The sequence below is a fragment of the Sparus aurata genome, chromosome 13, assembly GCF_900880675.1.
Source record: "Sparus aurata chromosome 13, fSpaAur1.1, whole genome shotgun sequence".
Classification (NCBI taxonomy): Eukaryota; Metazoa; Chordata; class Actinopteri; order Spariformes; family Sparidae; genus Sparus; species Sparus aurata.
Window position 1 is genome coordinate 23,985,493 of NC_044199.1, and position 17,728 is coordinate 24,003,220.

The 17,728-nt window shown below is 43.0% G+C and overlaps 1 protein-coding gene across 2 annotated transcripts in view; it reads right to left on the reverse strand.

The window, feature by feature from the left end:
- Positions 1–677: 677 nt before the first annotated feature.
- The window catches only part of riox2 (ribosomal oxygenase 2), a 28,916-nt gene continuing 11,865 nt past the window's right edge, over positions 678–17,728 (reverse strand). The window contains exons 6-10 of one of the 2 annotated variants that reach the window (XM_030438527.1): positions 10,105–10,207; positions 3,506–3,668; positions 3,320–3,408; positions 3,049–3,186; positions 678–1,212 (exon numbers count right to left, since the gene is read on the reverse strand). In XM_030438527.1, coding sequence (XP_030294387.1) covers positions 3,064–3,186; positions 3,320–3,408; positions 3,506–3,668; positions 10,105–10,207 — 478 coding nt within the window. In that variant the 3' untranslated portion in view covers positions 678–1,212; positions 3,049–3,063. The remainder of the gene's footprint in view (positions 1,213–3,048; positions 3,187–3,319; positions 3,409–3,505; positions 3,669–10,104; positions 10,208–17,728) is intronic. The other variant, XM_030438526.1, reaches the window with a different exon arrangement.

Sequence of the window (17,728 nt, forward strand, 5' to 3'; positions counted from 1 at the left end):
ACACAGTACATAGCAGTTGGTTGTGTATGGGGCTGCAGAGCCACAGACCAGTCAGGGTGCCAATGCTGACCCCTGTCCCCTGTCGTAAGCGCCAACAATGGACATGTGAGCATCAGAACTGGACCACGGAGTCATGGAAGAAGCTGGCCTGGTTTGATGAATCACGTTTTCTTTTACATCATGTGGATGGCTAGGTGTGTATGCATTACTTACCTTCGGAAACACATGGCACCAGGATGCACTATGGGAAGAAGGCAAGCTGGTCGAGGTAGTGTAATATTTTGAGCAATGTTCTGCTGAGAAACCTTGCATCCTGCCATCTTTGTGGATGTTACTTTGACACTTACTATTTGGACTTGCTGCTAACATCTTGGTACCAGATACCACAACACAAATTGCGGTCTAGTATAGTCCATGCATCGTGGGTCAGGGCTGTTTTGGCAGCAAAAGATGAACCAACACAACATCGGGCAGGTGGTCATAAAGTATTACAACAATGAAAACCATGATGTTCTCGTCACATTCTTTCTCTTCTTCCTCTTTACTGCTAATGACTTAGCTAACTTATTTCGGATGCCTTTTTGTACACAGACCCGTTTGAAATGCCCACCTTCATATGCTGGGTTGCATGCAATACAATGTACATGTAGGCAGCCTGTGCAAATAGAAAAACTCTCTTTCAAGACACCACACACTAGGGATTTTACTGCCTCAATTAATTACATGTACCATCAACACAGATTGGGATATCCACATAAAAAATTGTATTGGCATCTGACCCATAAGTCACACCCAACAATAACTGCTGCCTCTGCAAGTGTAGTCTGCTAATAGCAGCAAGTGAGCCAATCTAAAGGTCTACACTTAGTGTAAATCTAAATCTGAACAGTCTAAATTCATCAATGGTATACAATATATTATTTAATCAACATAGTACTGCCATAAGCACAAATCTACATCTGCACTGTTGGAACTGTAAGTTCAGGAAAAAATGAGTGGTTTTTATTCAAATCAAAAGATTTTTAATGAATTGTATGTTGAATTCTGTGATATTTGATGCTACACCACAACCAGCAGGCTCTCACTCCAGAGAGCCAGGGTCAGATTGAGTTTGTCCTCCTGTGTAGGCAGCTGGAGCTGGGCCACAGCCAGCTGTTCTGCCTGTTGGAGCTGCTGCAGAGCATGGAGGTGGGACAGAGGGAACTGCAGGCCCTATAGAGACGGAGACATATGGAAATGGGTTTAAACGACAGATACAAATACATTTAACAGGGTTCATACACATTTTTCAAGGTCAAATTCAAGCACTTTTCAAGCACTTTTAAGGGTCATTTTAAAGATTTTCCAGCACCTTACTGCTGGGGTAAAATACATATCTAAAGGAATATATATACTTGTAATTTTTTCTTCACTTTTTATCACAATTATGTACATTGTATTATGCTGTAAACATCTAAAATTATATTCTATAATAGCAAAAACTTCAGAAATTAATTATCCAGTCTGATCCCAATTTTGTAAAAGACACAGAGTTATAATGTCAAGCACTTTCAAGCACTTAAACTAAAATCCAAGCACTTTTCAGACCTTGAAAACACAACATTGAATTTCAAGCACTTTCAAGGATTTCAAGCACCCATACGAACCCTGATTAAAGACTGTGCATTTCCACTGCACAAACTAGGTGGAAGACAAAAGTGTTGTGACACAGACATTTGTGTTCACTGCTGTCAAACTGTAGATCAGCAGCTGTGGCAAGGGACTGAGTCAGATGTGACCTCCCTATCCCCTTTCAGCTGTGCTAGGGCTCAAAATACTACCCATATACCAGGCCAAGCAGCAATTATTGCATCGGTTTATGACAATACACGCTCACATCAGTGGCAATGGCCTTTGTAGCTCAAAGTAGGTTTTGTTCAAATATCTAGTTTGCTGCTGTTGGCAACTGCCAGTCTTGCTTGTAGGTACAGGGGTAGAGTTGTCTTAAGTGAGAAGTGGCTTATTGTTAAAAAAAAGATTCACGGTTCAGGAGGTGATTGAATTGGTAAAATAAGCTGTCATTAGGAGGGCAGCCATTTTAATTGAGCCTGCAGATTGTGAGAGTGGCAGTTAGAGCTGCATGACATATCGTTTGAGCATCGTCATCACGATGTACGTGTGTGCAATAGTCACATCGCAGGGCCTGCGATGTAGGAGGCAAATTAACTCATCTAATTTCAAGGGTACCTGACACATACTGCAGCAATCCATAAATAGCATAGTTCTTAATCAGTGTGCCGAAGCAGACCATGCCCCTGCACATGGAGTGAGTCGCTGGTAACAACATTGAAAAATGAGCAAGAGAAAACCGCCAAAAACTAAGACTTGGTGCCAAAAAAAAGCAACGTCAGTTATCTGGAATTATTTCGGCTACAAGAAGGATGATATTGACCAAACACGTGTTCTCTGTCGACAGTGCCTTGCATCTGTTGCCACATCGAGAGGTAACACAACTAATTAGTTTGACCATTTACGTCGGTAGCACACAGCTCAGTACGACAGAAAGAGGTAAGATCAGTGCAGGTTAATTATCCACAAGATAGCAGCAGTGCAGCATAACATAAAGTGCTATTCAGGTCATCTGATGAAAAATTCCTGTATTTTTTCATATCGCAATATATATCGCAGGGTTAAAAAAATCCGTTGTCAGTTTTTTCCAATATCGTGCAGCCCTAGTGGCAGTGGTGCAGAGGACAGTGGAGAGTAGGAGATGGGAGCAAGTCTGGAAAACAGTCATGGATAATTAATTAAAATACCATCAAGTCTGTAACCAGTAGTTTTGAGGTTAAATTTATAAACGTATTTCAGTGAATTATTTTTAGTGGTTTTTTAAACTGATATCTAATCTGTCTAGTAATTAAGGCATGATAAATATATACATTTTGTCATGTTTAACCACTTATCTCGACAGTTTTCACAGCAAATGTTGTGTTTCTACCGGTACAGAAAAAATTCTGTGTGGCTTTTCCTATATGTACTAAAAATACTTGTCGGTCATTAATGACATACATCAGACAACTGCAGTCAACAGCATACCCTGGAGATATCCTGTTCCACCTCTGCATCACAACTTTCACCCATCATGTGGCTCTCCCTTTGGTTCTTCAAAGAATGTAGGACAAAGATGACCAATTCTGTGGCCTCATCCTGAAACACACAAAGCAGACATTCACTGAATTTAATCTTTTCTGTTTTTGGGGTATTTGATGAATAGTGTCAGCACCAAAACAGACACTGGGCTAACATTTATGACTTAAAATGAAAATCTGAATGGACTTACTCTTCTGTCATGACTGGGCTCCACTGTTATTACCATATGTTCTTTAAACCTCAAATGCACCACATCCTCCAAGGCAGGAATCTTCCCAGCTGTAACAGACAGACGCTTACATGCATAAATGCACAAAATGGAAAGTGAACTCGTGTCCATGTTTTAACACATACAAATGACCACAACAGAGCTCACATGGTGTTAGCTCCTCCTGGCTATATGGAGGCAGTCTGTTACTGATGAAGTCTCTTTTCATGTGAGTAGAGCGGACTTCCTGCAGCCCTGTTTCCATTTTATCAGCCAGTGATGTTAGTTCAGTGGCCAGCCGCCTGATGTTGTCCAAGCCTTCACTGCTGCCCTACACACACAAAAACACAGCCAACCAGAACAGAGTCAGTGGTGAATGCTTGTATCTGAAGCCTGCAGTGCATGTAGGTGTTGAGTGATTCTTGATGTCTGTGTTTGTGCCTCAACTAAATAATGCATGCAACTATACTACAATATATTTTAATCCATGCGAGAGAATGATGCCTTTCTGCAAATCCCCTCCCATCAGCTGTCACTCACACATGCTCTGCAGACAGTGCATGCACTGAATGCATGCACACTAGCTTGCTTCACCTTTCCGTTTTTTTACAGTAACACTACAGTTGGTTGCTATGGCGCCGTACTAGGTGGCAGCCTGTAACAGCAGCTCCCGTGGGTTTTTAAGTTTTTTTCGTAGTTTTTGTTGTATTTGTGTTGTGTTTGTGTTCTGGTTTTCGCTGAACTTTTGGCGGCTCTTCTCCGGAGACTGGGAGAGGACGAACACCTTTCTTTTTTTTTCTTTTTGAACTTTTACGGCACTTTTTGTTATGTTTTTGAGATGTTTTTGCTAGCCCTAGCAACGGAGGGTCAGGAGCGCATCACTGAGCGCATTGTTTACACACGCGACCAGCTGATTGCGCTGTGTAAACCTGCACTGCTACCCGGAGCCAGGCCTGAGGTCCTGAAGGAGCTGCGGAGGAGACGCCGTGGCTGCAGAGCCGGAGTGAAACGGAGGGTGAAGAGGAGGAGACACAGACCGGCTGTACCGGCGATCGTCATGGGAAACGTGAGGTCTCTGGGAAACAAGACGGACGAGCTCGCCGCGCTGATAAAGGCTCAGAGTGAATATCGTGAATGCAGTGTGTTGTGTTTCACGGAGACATGGCTTCACTCAAACATCCCGGACCACAGCGTGGCGATTCCCGGCTTCAGCACTGTTCGGGCGGACAGGGACGTGACAAGCAGCGGAAAGAAAAAAGGAGGAGGGATTGCACTGTACGTGAGTGAGAGGTGGTGTAATCCCGGACATGTTCATGTGAAGAAACGTCTCTGTACCCCGGACATTGAACTGTTGACTGTGGGGATGAGGCCTTATTATTTGCCCCGGGAGTTCACATCCGCCATCATTATCGGTGTGTACGTTCCTCCTTCAGCTGATGCAGCGCTGGCCTGTGACGTCATCCACTCCGCTGTTGCCCAGATACAGACGCAGCATCCTAACGCATTTATTGTCATCACTGGGGATTTTAATCATGTCTCACTGGATAAAACCCTTCCAACATTTCACCAGTACATACTGGCCCACCAGAGACTGTAACACACTGGATCTGTTGTATGCAAATGCTAAGGATGCATACAGTCCCACAGCCCTCCCCCCTCTTGGAAGATCTGACCACAACCTGGTTCTGCTGACCCCTAAGTATATGCCTCTTGTTCAGCGGCAGCCTGTCCACACTAGGAGCGTGAGGAGGTGGACTCAGGAGGCTGCTGACGCACTACAGGACTGCTTTGAGTCGACAGACTGGGATGCACTTGTTGAGCCACATGGAGAGGATCTGGACAGCATGACCGACTGCATCACAGAATACATCAGGTTCTGTGAACACACCACCATGCCAACCCGGACTGTACGCTGCTTCCCTAATAATAAGCCGTGGATCACCAATGACCTGAAAGCCCTTCTTAACAAGAAGAAGAGGGCGTTCAGGTCTGGAGACAGGGAAGAACTGAGGAGAGTGCAGCATGAACTCAGAGATATGCTGAGGGCCTGTAAAGATGCCTACAGGAGGAAGCTGGAGGCCAAACTCCAGCAGAACAATGTGAGGGATGTGTGGACTGGTATGAAGCAGATCACTGGGTGTAAGGTGAGCGGCAGACAGTCATCGGGCAGCCTGGAGAGGGCAAACGAGCTGAACAGATTCTTCAGTAGGTTCAGCTCACAGCATTCTGTCGTCTCCCTGACACCTCCAGACCCCCACACACCCTCACTGCCCCAAATGCTTCCTCCCCTCCCCCCTCACTCCCCTGCTGTGAGCTCTCCTTCGCAGCACCTCTCCTCCTCCTCCACCTCTTCTTCCTCCTCCACCTCTTCCTCCTCCACCTCCTCCTCCTCTACTTCCTTCTCCTCCACCTCCTCCTCCACCTCCTCGTCCTCCACTGAAGACACCAGCAGCCTCCCCCGCATGACTGTGACTGCAGGCCAGGTTAGGAGACAGCTGGAGAGACTCCACCAGCAGAAGGCTGCAGGTCCTGACGGTATCAGCCCCAGGATCCTGAAGACATGTGCCAGCCAGCTGTCTCCTGTCCTACAACACCTCTACAACCTGAGCCTGGGTCAGGAGAGAATACCGGTGCTTTGGAAGACTTCCTGCCTGGTTCCTTTTCCAAAGAAGTCGACACCATCAGACCTCAATGACTATCGACCAGTGGCCCTCACATCTTACGTCATGAAGGTGCTGGAGAGACTGGTTTTGGCCAACCTGAGGCCGCAGGTGAGAGCCCTGCTAGACCCTCTGCAATTTGCTTACCAGCCCCACTTGGGAGTTGATGACGCTGTCATCTTCCTGCTGCAACGAGCCCATTCGCACCTGGATGGTGGAGGAGGCACTGTGAGAATCACATTCTTTGATTTCTCTAGTGCTTTTAACACCATTCAGCCACTGCTACTGGGGGAGAAGCTGCGGGTGATGGGTGTAGACGACACAATGATCTCCTGGATTACTGACTACCTGACAGGCAGGCCACAGTTTGTCCGTATGGGCAGTGTTCTGTCTGATGCGGTGGTTAGTGATACAGGAGCTCCACAGGGGACTGTACTGTCTCCTTTCCTGTTCACCTTATACACCACTGACTTTCAGTACAACACTGGGTCATGTCACCTGCAAAAGTATTCTGACGACTCGGCTGTTGTTGGGTGTATAAGTGAGGGACAGGAGGAGGAGTACAGAGCACTGGTAGACAACTTTGTGGAGTGGACTGGACAGAATCACCTGCGGCTGAACATCAGCAAGACCAGAGAGATGGTGATAGATTTCAGGAAGAAGAGGAAGACGGCTTTCCAATCTCTGTGCATTCTGGGAAAGGATGTGGAGGCGGTGGAGGATTACAAGTACCTGGGTGTTACCATCAACCACAGACTGGACTGGAGATCTAACACTGAAGCTGTTTACAAGAAGGGGATGAGCAGACTTTACTTCCTGAGGAAGCTGAGATCCTTCAACGTGTGCAGCAAGATGTTGGAGATCTTTTATCAGTCTGTGGTGGCCAGTGTACTTTTCTTTGCTGTGGTTTGTTGGGGAAGCAGCATTGGAGCCAGCGACACCAACAGACTCAACAAACTGATCAGGAAGGCTGGCTCTGTGATTGGCTGCAAACAGGACACTCTGGAGGCTGTGGTGGAGAGGAGGACACTGAAAAAACTGTTATCCATCATGGATAATCCTCTCCACCCTCTCCAACTCACACTGGTCAGACAGCGGAGCACCTTCTCCGGAAGACTGCTTCAGCTTCGCTGTCGAAGCAACAGATACAGGAAATCTTTCCTGCCACAATCCATCACTTTATATAATAACTCTCTCACCTCTGCCTGACAGAGAACTCTGGTCTCTCTACTGTTTTGTTGTATATATTATTATTGTTATAGTATATTTTGCATATTTTGTTTTGTTGTATATATTATTATTGTTTACTGTTTATAGCACACTGTGCACTGTATATATACACTATGTATATATTGGATTCTATTTATGTGTTTTAAGTGTTTTATTTGCTGACCCACTACTGCTGTAACAAAATAATTTCCAAGTCTGGGATCATTAAAGTAATTCTATTCTAATTCTATTCTATTCTATGTAGGACTAGTGTAGGCAAGCTTATAGCTATTCTGAAGGAAGATAGTTGATTTTTGAGGTCGGACAGGAGGCTGTCAGTGGAGGAGGAACCCCTCTATAGGCCTGGGCTTCTTATTTTACTCAGATGCCTGCCCGATGCCCAGCCCAACCAAGCTGTTGCAGTTGGTAGGACTAGAGCATAGACTAAGTTCGGTCAGTATGCTTTTTCGATTACAGTGGTGGGGAAATGGAACTCCATACTTTAAAAACATAAGAGACTCGCAGAGTGCATAGCTAAAAAACAGGCTTTAGTTTGGCTGAAATCAGCACAAAAATTACATCACCAATCAATGCCTTGCATACGCTCTCCATCATACTGATTCTAGTTTTGTATTGATGGACCTTTATGCATTGTGTTTTACGCAGTGCACTTGCTGTTATGTGTTTTTTAGTTGACCTGCTCTGGGACCACAAACACAAATTAGTTGCCATCTAATTTGTGCGCTGTCCCTGTAAAACTAGAGAAGCAAAAACCTCATGAAGAGGCAGTCCTGTCTGCTTGTGAACACCCAGAGAGCAGGATCCTCCTCTATGCTACCCTGTCTAGCAATTTACGCTGCACAGTCATGTGGCGATGTGGAGAGGAGGGGTGGGATCGCTGACTGCAAAACAGTTCTGGTATTGGTTCTGAATTTTGATGCTAGGGGGAAACTTTCACTTTACTGGATCACTGTTGAAGACTTAAGGGCTGGGTCCTTTCTAAAAAGTGTTGGACAGAGCAACCTCGTTCACCAAATTGATCTGGTGCTCATGTTCGATAAATTTTTTATACAAATGACAGATCCTCATGACATTTTCAGTTGAGTATGGTCATGTCTGCCCTTTCTAAGCTGAGCAGTGTTCTGAGCGTAAGCAAAGCCACAAATTGAGCCTATTCCACAAGGCATGTCTATTTATTTCTTCTCAGTTAAGGTAGGATGAGTGAAGCCCAGGTGACAGCATACTTTTATTATTGGGGCGACAACATGTCGCACAAGGCCAACCACTGACTCGCCAACCACAGCCTCCACAAAGGAAGAGGCACAGGTGACCTTGGATATAGACTCCTCATCAGGCTTTACCCACTGCACAGAGGCAATCCCCATCCTGCGGGTAATATGGGGACAATAGGCCAAAGCAACAGCGAGTGTGCTCTTTGTCTGAACCCCTTGTCCTCCTTATTACGTTGCCACAATGTCTACCGCATAAAGGCAACCACTGATTCTCCAGCCACAGCCTCCATAGATGATGGAATACACTGAATGGGAAGTGGCAAGAAGCCCAGCAATGATGGACACATGGACACAGTTAGCCGACAAGAGGCTCAGGGGAAAGTAGGCCTGCGATATGTTTGAAGCCTTTTTCTTCTTATTCCAGCACCCTGATGAGTCTTTTGAACACGCCTTGGATCAACCATAAAAAACATGGATATCCTAATTTAGGAGCTTAGAGAATCGTTTTATACAAGGGCTTCTAACACAGAATCTTCTGATAATCCTGTCATTTCTCTTTAGCCATTTTCCACCCAATAGTGTAGCCACTGACTACCACTTCTGTTGTGCCAAAACCGAGGTTTTCCACCACTTCTGAGAATAACGCCTTCTTTTCAGCCTTTTCGTCTGCAAGTCTTTCAGTCTGGACGGTAAAGATCTTATGAAAACATCGAAAACACCCCCTGGCTTGTCAGGAGATCATGCAGTTTGATGTTTCATATGATTCTTCTTCTATTCTTTTATGAGTCTTGCATGTTCAACAACATGCCTGGTGGTCTCCTTGCTTTACCACACAGCTGACATTTTTGGGTTTCTTTCTTTTTCTTTTTCTCCTCATTAAAAAAGTGTGGGCTGTAAAATCTCCGCTTTAAGGGCATGGATCATCTCACACATCTCACTCATCATGTGCTGCTCCATTGGGGAGGCAGTCATTGCTTTTGCATTCTTATCACACCCATCAGTGGTTCAAGGCTCATGGTGACTTTGTCTTTGTCACTGTAGTGCAATGCACTGTTTGCCATATTGTGGTCCACAACATAAATCACCTAGGTAAGAGAGTATTTCAAGTTTTTGGGATGATTCAAGTTCTGCTTTTGAGAAGTCCTTCATAAATCAATCCGCGGATCACGTGTGTGCCAAACCGGAGATATTGATCCGCACGGATCATGGATCAGTGATGATCCGTTGCACCACTAGTATCCAATTTTAAATGTACAATTATGCATGCAAATATCAAATGTAAGTTTCTGGCAATAAATGGAATTAAGTTTCAAAATGAAAAGTAAAATATAGATACATTTACATGTATCTATACTGTATACTGTGGGATTGGCCGATTACTGGCTTACAGAACAAAAATGCAATTTTGGCAAAGACATACATGGTTTTAATGCAGAGAGATGGAGCAAATACTGGGAAATGTAATGATGTGGTTAATGGCTTCACAAGGCCAGCAGAGGTCACATATAACCTCCACTTCTGATATCAAACCTTGGGGAATTAAGATGATATGCTGAAACTTTCATGCTTTAGTCATTAAATGCACAATTGGTCTGCCCCACTATCCCAGCTAAACAGAATGTCTCACTTTTTGTTGCACTACAGAAACCCAAACAAACAGTTTTACCAGCAAAAGTTGTCTGGGTATGCCCTCTCTCAGGCTAACGTCAGTCCTGCTGCTTTCACACAACAAGCTGGGAAATATGTCCAACAGCAAATCTCCCCATGACCTGAGGTGAGGACAGACAGAGAATACAGGTCAGAGTGTCAAAGAATGTTACTTTTCATTAGCTTCATCACAGAGGTAAAAATACCCAACAACTGCAGAGATTTTTTCACCCGTCACCTGTCTGTAGGGACTAATCTGCTTTGTAGACAGAAGTAGAACTGACAGTACTAATGTTGCACCTCTTTCAAAATACCTGTGTGTGTAACACTGAAATCTGCAGTATGCATTTCATCAAGAACTACAATGTAGCAGCTATTTACTTTTCTTAATTTATAAATTTGGGCTCCACAGGTCTGTGCATTGTCTAAGTGAGTGAGACTGAGTTCTTGAAGCTTGACAACTCAGGAAGAGATTCACTAAACTTCACTAAATGGTGTTTCATTGAGATCAATGTGGCTAAAAAAGGAAATGGTCATAGATTCTAGACAAAGTACAGACATGTCATTCACCAAGATCAACAATGAAGCCATTGAAAGATTCAATACTTACAGATAATTAGGGACTGAGATTGATGACTAGTTTAAGTTCAATGAATGTGCTACTGCAAAGGTTAAAAAACTGCAACAGCAAATGGTGTTCTTAATGAAATTGTGTAGTTTTAATGTTGATCACTTGGTCCTTCAACCATTTTACAAGGGTAAATCTGGGATAATAAAGTTCACCTTAACCTTGAAAGTTGACCTTACACAAATGGTTTGTGTGTATTGCTCTACAGTGCAGGACAGGGAAGACTCTAAAGACACGAAAAGGCAAGTCTGACAGAACAAATGATCTTATATTATGATTAGGGCTGTCAAATTATTTAAAAAGTTAATCTCATTAATTCCAAGTTGTAATTATTAATTAGTGTAAATGCTGCAAGCATTCACACTATTGTTCTTCCGGAATTTATTAGTGGGCTGTGCTCGCCAGCCCACTATGGACACCTCTATAGCAGAGCTATAGGTGTCCATAGTGGGCTGCACGTGCGGAGCACAGCCCACTATGGACACCTCTATAGCAGAGCTATAGGTGTCCATAGTGGGCTGCACGTGCGGAGCACAGCCCACTATTGTTATTGCTCGTGTCTCTTCTTATTAGTGGGCTGTGCTCGCCAGCCCACCATTGTTATTGCTCGCGCCTCTTTTTATTATTAGTGGGCTGTGCTCGCCAGCCCACTATGGACACCTCTATAGCAGAGCTATAGGTGTCCATAGTGGGCTGTGTTATTGCTCGCGCCTCTTTTTAGTGGGCTGTGCTCGCCAGCCCACTATGGACACCTCTATAGCAGAGCTATAGGTGTCCATAGTGGGCTGTGCGGAGGCACAAGTCCTGAGTATTTTTGTTGTATTTGAACTTTTTTCCTATGATATGTAGTTTTTAAACTGTGATCCTTGAATGACGGTGAGTGATTTTGGAAAAATTCAGGGTTTTCAATGATTGTGTATGGCGGAATGTTCGTGCAGCAGAGTGGAGAGGGCCAACTGACAGAGTGAGAGAGACTCAAAAATTTGCTCAGAAATTTTCTCTTTCCGTGATGATCCTGGACACAAATTAGGCTCAAAAACTGTGATATTTTCCAGAGTTGTAGCCACACTTGTCTTCTTTCTCCCAATGTGTCTACTTTATCGGTAGGATTTACGGTTTTTGAATTATCGACCGCTAACTGACAAGAGTAGCTCTCAAATGCTCCATTTACTCCAATGTAAATCGGGAGAAGGACTTCCAAAACTGCACCCTTTTTTAACTCGCTGCCATTTCCACATTTCTGAAGCTAGGACCACAAAACTTAATGAGTGTGTTCTTTAAGGCCTTTCTGGCTCGATCGTGAAAAAAAATTGCCGATATCATGTATGATTTTGACCAAATAGCACTAGTTTGACGTCCTAGATGTGAGGCAGAGATTGCTCTCAAATCAGCTCCCTCACAGTCCGTTGCTACGGCCCTTGCCAACAGTCACCTAGCAACCAAAAACAGCTGGGCCAAGAGAGAGAGTGACAGACAGACAGACACTAGACACACATCAGACAGACAGACAGACACACAGGAGACACACATCAGACAGACAGACAGACAGGAGACACACATGAGACAGACAGACGGACAGACAGACAGAGAGACATGTAGACACACACACACAGAGCTGCTTAAGTGTGCACTCACATGCACACAAACGCACACACACACAGTATATTTCCCAACATTTAAACTACATTTAACGATTATTTTTCCACTCATTCAATGTGCGGCTTGATCGGACTCTGTGTGCTATTATTCAGTTTTCTAGAATATTAATGTTTCAAGCGTAAGACGCGAACAGCTGCGAGACACTTCCCATAAGGAATGAATGGGATGAGGTCAAAAAACTTGCAAATCTGCGATGTTTTTCAAACATCTCCTGCTCTGGCAAGCATTCACCTAGAAACACCATTCAAACTTTAAAATGTAGGCACAAGTCCTGTGTATTTGAGCTGCATTTGAACTTTTTTCCTAAGATGTATCATTTTTGAACGGTGAGAGACTTTAAAAAACTCTCAGACATGTTCTCATTCAGTGACGCTCCCAGCCACAAACTTTACTCAAAAACAGTGATATTTTCCAGAGTTGTAGCCACACGTGTCTTGTTTCTCCCAATGTGTCTACTTTATCGGTAGGATTTAGGTTTGGGATTTATCTGCCTCTAACCGACAAGAGTAGCTCTCAACTGCTCCATTCACTCCAATGTAAATCGGGAAGAGGATTTGCAAAACTGCTCCCTTTTTTAACTCGCTCCTATACACAAATCCGGGGCAACATCTATGGGCGCCGCCATCTTGCCTGCCGCCATTACTGCGTGGCTGCGGACTGTGACTTGCCGGTGCCCTCTAATGGATTTTCAATGGAAGCATCCTGCGCGTGAAAACGCCAGGTGACTTTAAACGCCGGATTCAGGTGTATATTTTGATAAATAACCGCTGGTTCCAAAAAAATGTCGGGTCTAATTATTATTATTATTTTTTAATTAAAGAAGGAGACGTGACCACTGACACTGCATGTTATGTCTTCTTCGCCTTTTTCACGTGCTGTGCTGCTTTCTGTCAGTCAGTATCACATTGATGATCACCATGGCTCCGGTGCAACAACAAATAAAAAGTACAACTTCAAATTCAAACTTTCTGTCGTAAAATATGCAGAGGAAAACTCGGGAGAAGCAGCCGCGAGACGTTTCTCTGTCGACCGCAAGAGAGGGAGAGAAACTGAGCTTCAGCGTCTGTCCGAGGAGGACAGCAACAGGGCCAGGCTGCCTGCTGGAGGGAGGAAGAAGGCTAGAGAGGAGCCTGAGATAAACATGCGGGGATGAGTTATCAGCAAACGGGCACGCCACGAGAGAGTGTCCCGCAAAATGATCAGGGCGATGGAGAAACAAATGTCCGCCACTGTGAGTGACAGCAGAGATGAGGAGTTTGCAGCGAGTGCTGGTCGGCTGAATCTTTTCCTCTGCCGCAACAACTTCACTTACAGAAGACAACTATTGCCCAGCAGGATGCCAGAGATTTCACCGAGAAGCTGGGTAAGTTTGTGACATTTTCATCCTGGATTTTTGAGAGGGAGGAATTAATCGCCTGTCCCAAATTGCCGCCTGGTCTCACAACATGTTCTTCCTGGCATTATTGAACAGCCTACGTTTAAAAAAAAAAAAGAAATAGAAGAAAATTTTCGCATCTACAGCTAACGTCTTCAACAACCGCTACGGGACCAACACGCTACTTCCTTAGCAGCAAAGCACCGCAGTAATGGCGGCGCTGCTTTACTTCCGTGTTTCGCCGGATTTATGTATTACCGCATTTCTGAAACTAGGACCACAAAACTTGATGTGTGTGTTCCTTAAGGCCTTTCCCGCTTGATGGTGAGGAAACTTTGCTGATGCCATGTTTGCTTTTTCGTCACGGGGCAAAGCGCACAGCCCACTCTCGCGATTTCCCGGCGGGGAATTGTCTAGTTAGTGGGCTGTGCTCGCCAGCCCACTATGGACACCTCTATAGCAGAGCTATAGGTGTCCATAGTGGGCTGTGCTCCCACTATGGAAACCATTCAAATATCAAATATTCAAATGTTCAGCTTTTTCAGCTCTTTCAACCTTCTTCTTTTCAACATTTCAACATTTCAACTTTTTCAGCTATTCAGCTTTTTCCCCCAAAAATTTAACATTGCAGCAGATGGGAAAAGCTTCAAATCCTCTTCAAAACTCATCGACTTTCAACCTCTTCTTGTTCCTCATACGTTGAGCGAGAGACACGACTCAAATTTTAAATGAATCACAAAAACTTCAACTATTGACCTTGTATTCAGTTTTTAAAAATCTTGTACGGTTTTGAAATGGTCACAGTTTTAGTTTTAAGGATTTTAAGTCCGTCTTCTGAGTTTATAATGGGTGTGTATTGCGTGAGCTAGAGTGCGTGACATCATCAACTGCCGCACCTCAGAGTGAGGAGCAGTTCTGAAAACTGGATTTTTTTTTGTTTCAGCTTTATTTGGATCACACATCTTGTACTTGACATAGACAATATAGGCATATACATGTAGGAAATCTTGTTGGGTTTCAGCTGATGTTCTCATTTCAGCTGTAGGACTTACGGTTTTGGATTTAGAAGACCAAGAGTGACAAGCACTCCTGAATGTTCCCCATAAGCCGCAATGTTAATTTTGAGCCAAAATTTCTGGAGGATCGCAGACGGTACATGTTTTGTCTCTCGCTCCTGTGCCCTCATTATGCACTCTACAGAAATAAAAATAACATGGGTGCGTTCAGCAATGTCTCCTGTTACTCAACATATGACATGTTTTGGCGATAACTTTAACAGTTTTCTCAAGAATCACAGGAGTTTGGGAGGCATTCTCCCATTCATTCCTTATGGGGACATTTTCGTCTTTCTTTCTGCTCCTGCTGCAGCATGTCTGCAGCCATTTGAAGCTCTTTCTGCCTTTAACTTATCACCTTTCAGCCTTTTTTCACCTTTTAACCTCTTCCAGGCCTCTTACTCTACTGCTTGTCATCCTTTATTCACCTTTTTAACCTCTTCCAGCCCTCTTACTCTACAGATTTTCATATTCTTTTCACCCTTTTAACCTCTTCCAGCCCTCTTACTCGACAGCTTTTCATCCTTTATTCCCATTTTTAACCTCTCCCAGCCCTCTTAATCTACAGATTTTCATATTCTTTTCACCTTTCTAACCTCTTTCAACCCTCTTACTCTACATCTTTTTACCTTTTCATCCTTTTCTCACCTATTTGAGCTCTTTTACCCTTAAACTTTTTTGCCTTTTCATCCTTTTTTCACCTTTTTAACCTCTTCCAGCCCTCTTACTCTACAGCTTTCATCCTTTATTCACCTTTTTAAGCTCTTACAGCCCTCTTACTTTACAGCTTTTCACGTTTTCACCTTTTTAACCTCTTCCAGCCCTCTTACTCTACAGCTTTTCATCCTTTTTTCACCTTTTTAACCTCTTCCAGCCCTCTTAATCTACAGATTTTCATCCTTTATTCACTTTTTTAACGTCTTTTTTCAGTCTTTTTTCACCTTTTTAAGCTCATTCCGCCCTCTTACTCTACAGCTGTTCATATGTTTTCACCTTTTAACCTCTTCCAGCCCTCTCTACAACTGTTCATATGTTTTCACCATTTTAACCTCTTCCAGCCCTCTTAATCTACAGATTTTCATATTCTTTTCACCTTTTTAACCTCTTCCAACCGTCTTATTCTACATCTTTTTACCTTTTCATCCTTTTCTCAACTATTTGAGCTCTTTCACCCTTAAACTTTTTTACCTTTTCATCCTTTTTTCACCTTTTTAACCTCTTCCAGCCCTCTTACTCTACAGCTTTTCATATGTTATCACCTTTTTAACCTCTTCCAGCCCTCTTACTCTACAGCTTTTCATGTTTTCACCTTTTGAACCTGTTCCAGCCCTCTTACTCTACAGCTTTTCACATGTTTTCACCTTTTTAACCTCTTCCAGCCCTCTTACTCTACAGCTTTTCATCCTTTATTCACCTTTTTAACCTCTTCCAGCCCTCTTACTTCACAGCTTTTCATATGTTTTCACCTTTTTAACCCCTTCCAGCCCTCTTACTCTACAGCTTTTCATCCTTTTTCACCTTTTTAAACTTTTTTGGTCCTCGTCAGCCTTTAACTTTTCACATTTTTTGCCTTCTTTCACCTTTTAACCTCTTTCAGCCCTGTTACTCTACAGCTTTTTAGCCTTTTTAGATATTCATGTTTCTGCCTATTCAACTCCTTCAAACATACAACTTCATGTTCAGCTAGAAAAACCTTTTGCTGTTCAGCTATCAAAATGTTCAACTTCGTTAGCCCATCAAACCTTTTGCTTTTAAGCCTTTCTGCCTTACCAGCTATTGGAAAATTCTGCTTTTTCTGCAAATTCCCGAACATTCAGCCTATACTTTTATGCATTTTCGGCACTATGTTCAGCAGATTTCGCTTCAGTCTTCAGCATTCACACTGTATTTTCGTAGGAAATGCAAATGTTCCTAGTTACAATTAATAATGTCAATATGTCAATATTTGCTGTAAAATTTAAAAATATTTCAATGCAAATGTTTTGTATTAGACGAGTTGATCAATGAACAAACCTTTAAAAATGTTTCTAACCTTTAAAAAAGAGTGATATTTTAAGCCTGTAGTTGATGATTACAAGATTCCTTGCTGCATATGTAACAGAGTTAGAAATAACCTGATATGAAATTCTACAAAATAGACATGCTTGTCTTATATACACTAGTGCAGTGCTCGTAAGAAAAGTGTATTCCTATAGAAAAGTGGGAGGTTAAGGAGCTTTTTCATGGATGGCCAAATGAGGCTGTGTTTGAAGGTGGAACGTCAGGGATATTTAGGTTTGTGGTGAAATCCGATATTCCAGGGTATAATTGGCTGTTTTTGACTATTTTTGATTTTGCCATTATATTTCATCTTAAAAGCTATTTACTTGGTGTCATTATTTTCAGCACAACCTCACATGTGTGACTGTACAGTTATTTTTTTTATTTTGACATACTGTATTAACACAATGGACCTAAAATCACAAAAAAAACATGAAATCCAAGTAGAAAAAGTTAGATTTTTTTTTACTGTGAAAACCACAAATATGTTTAACAAACCAATTTTTTTTTTACTTATAATGCAAATATAAATTGTTGTTTATCTAAATGTGTGCATACATTTAAAACATTTACAAAGTTATATGTAACTATTTACATTTAAATGCAGGCAATGCTCAGGTCTGCCTGTGCTCCTTCCAGCTGAATGAAGAGCTGGACTGCCTGCTCCACATTCAGCTTCTCCTCATTATTCTGACTCATTAAACAAAAAAACGACTCCACTACACACTAAACACACTACACCAAACACTACATAACACACTAACTACACACTCCAAACACGCTAAATATCACAAATCTCTCAACTCTCACACACACCGACCGTTGTTGCATGTCAATCATCCGCCTAGGTCCCTCCCACAACTTCCTGTTCCTCAACAACCAAACT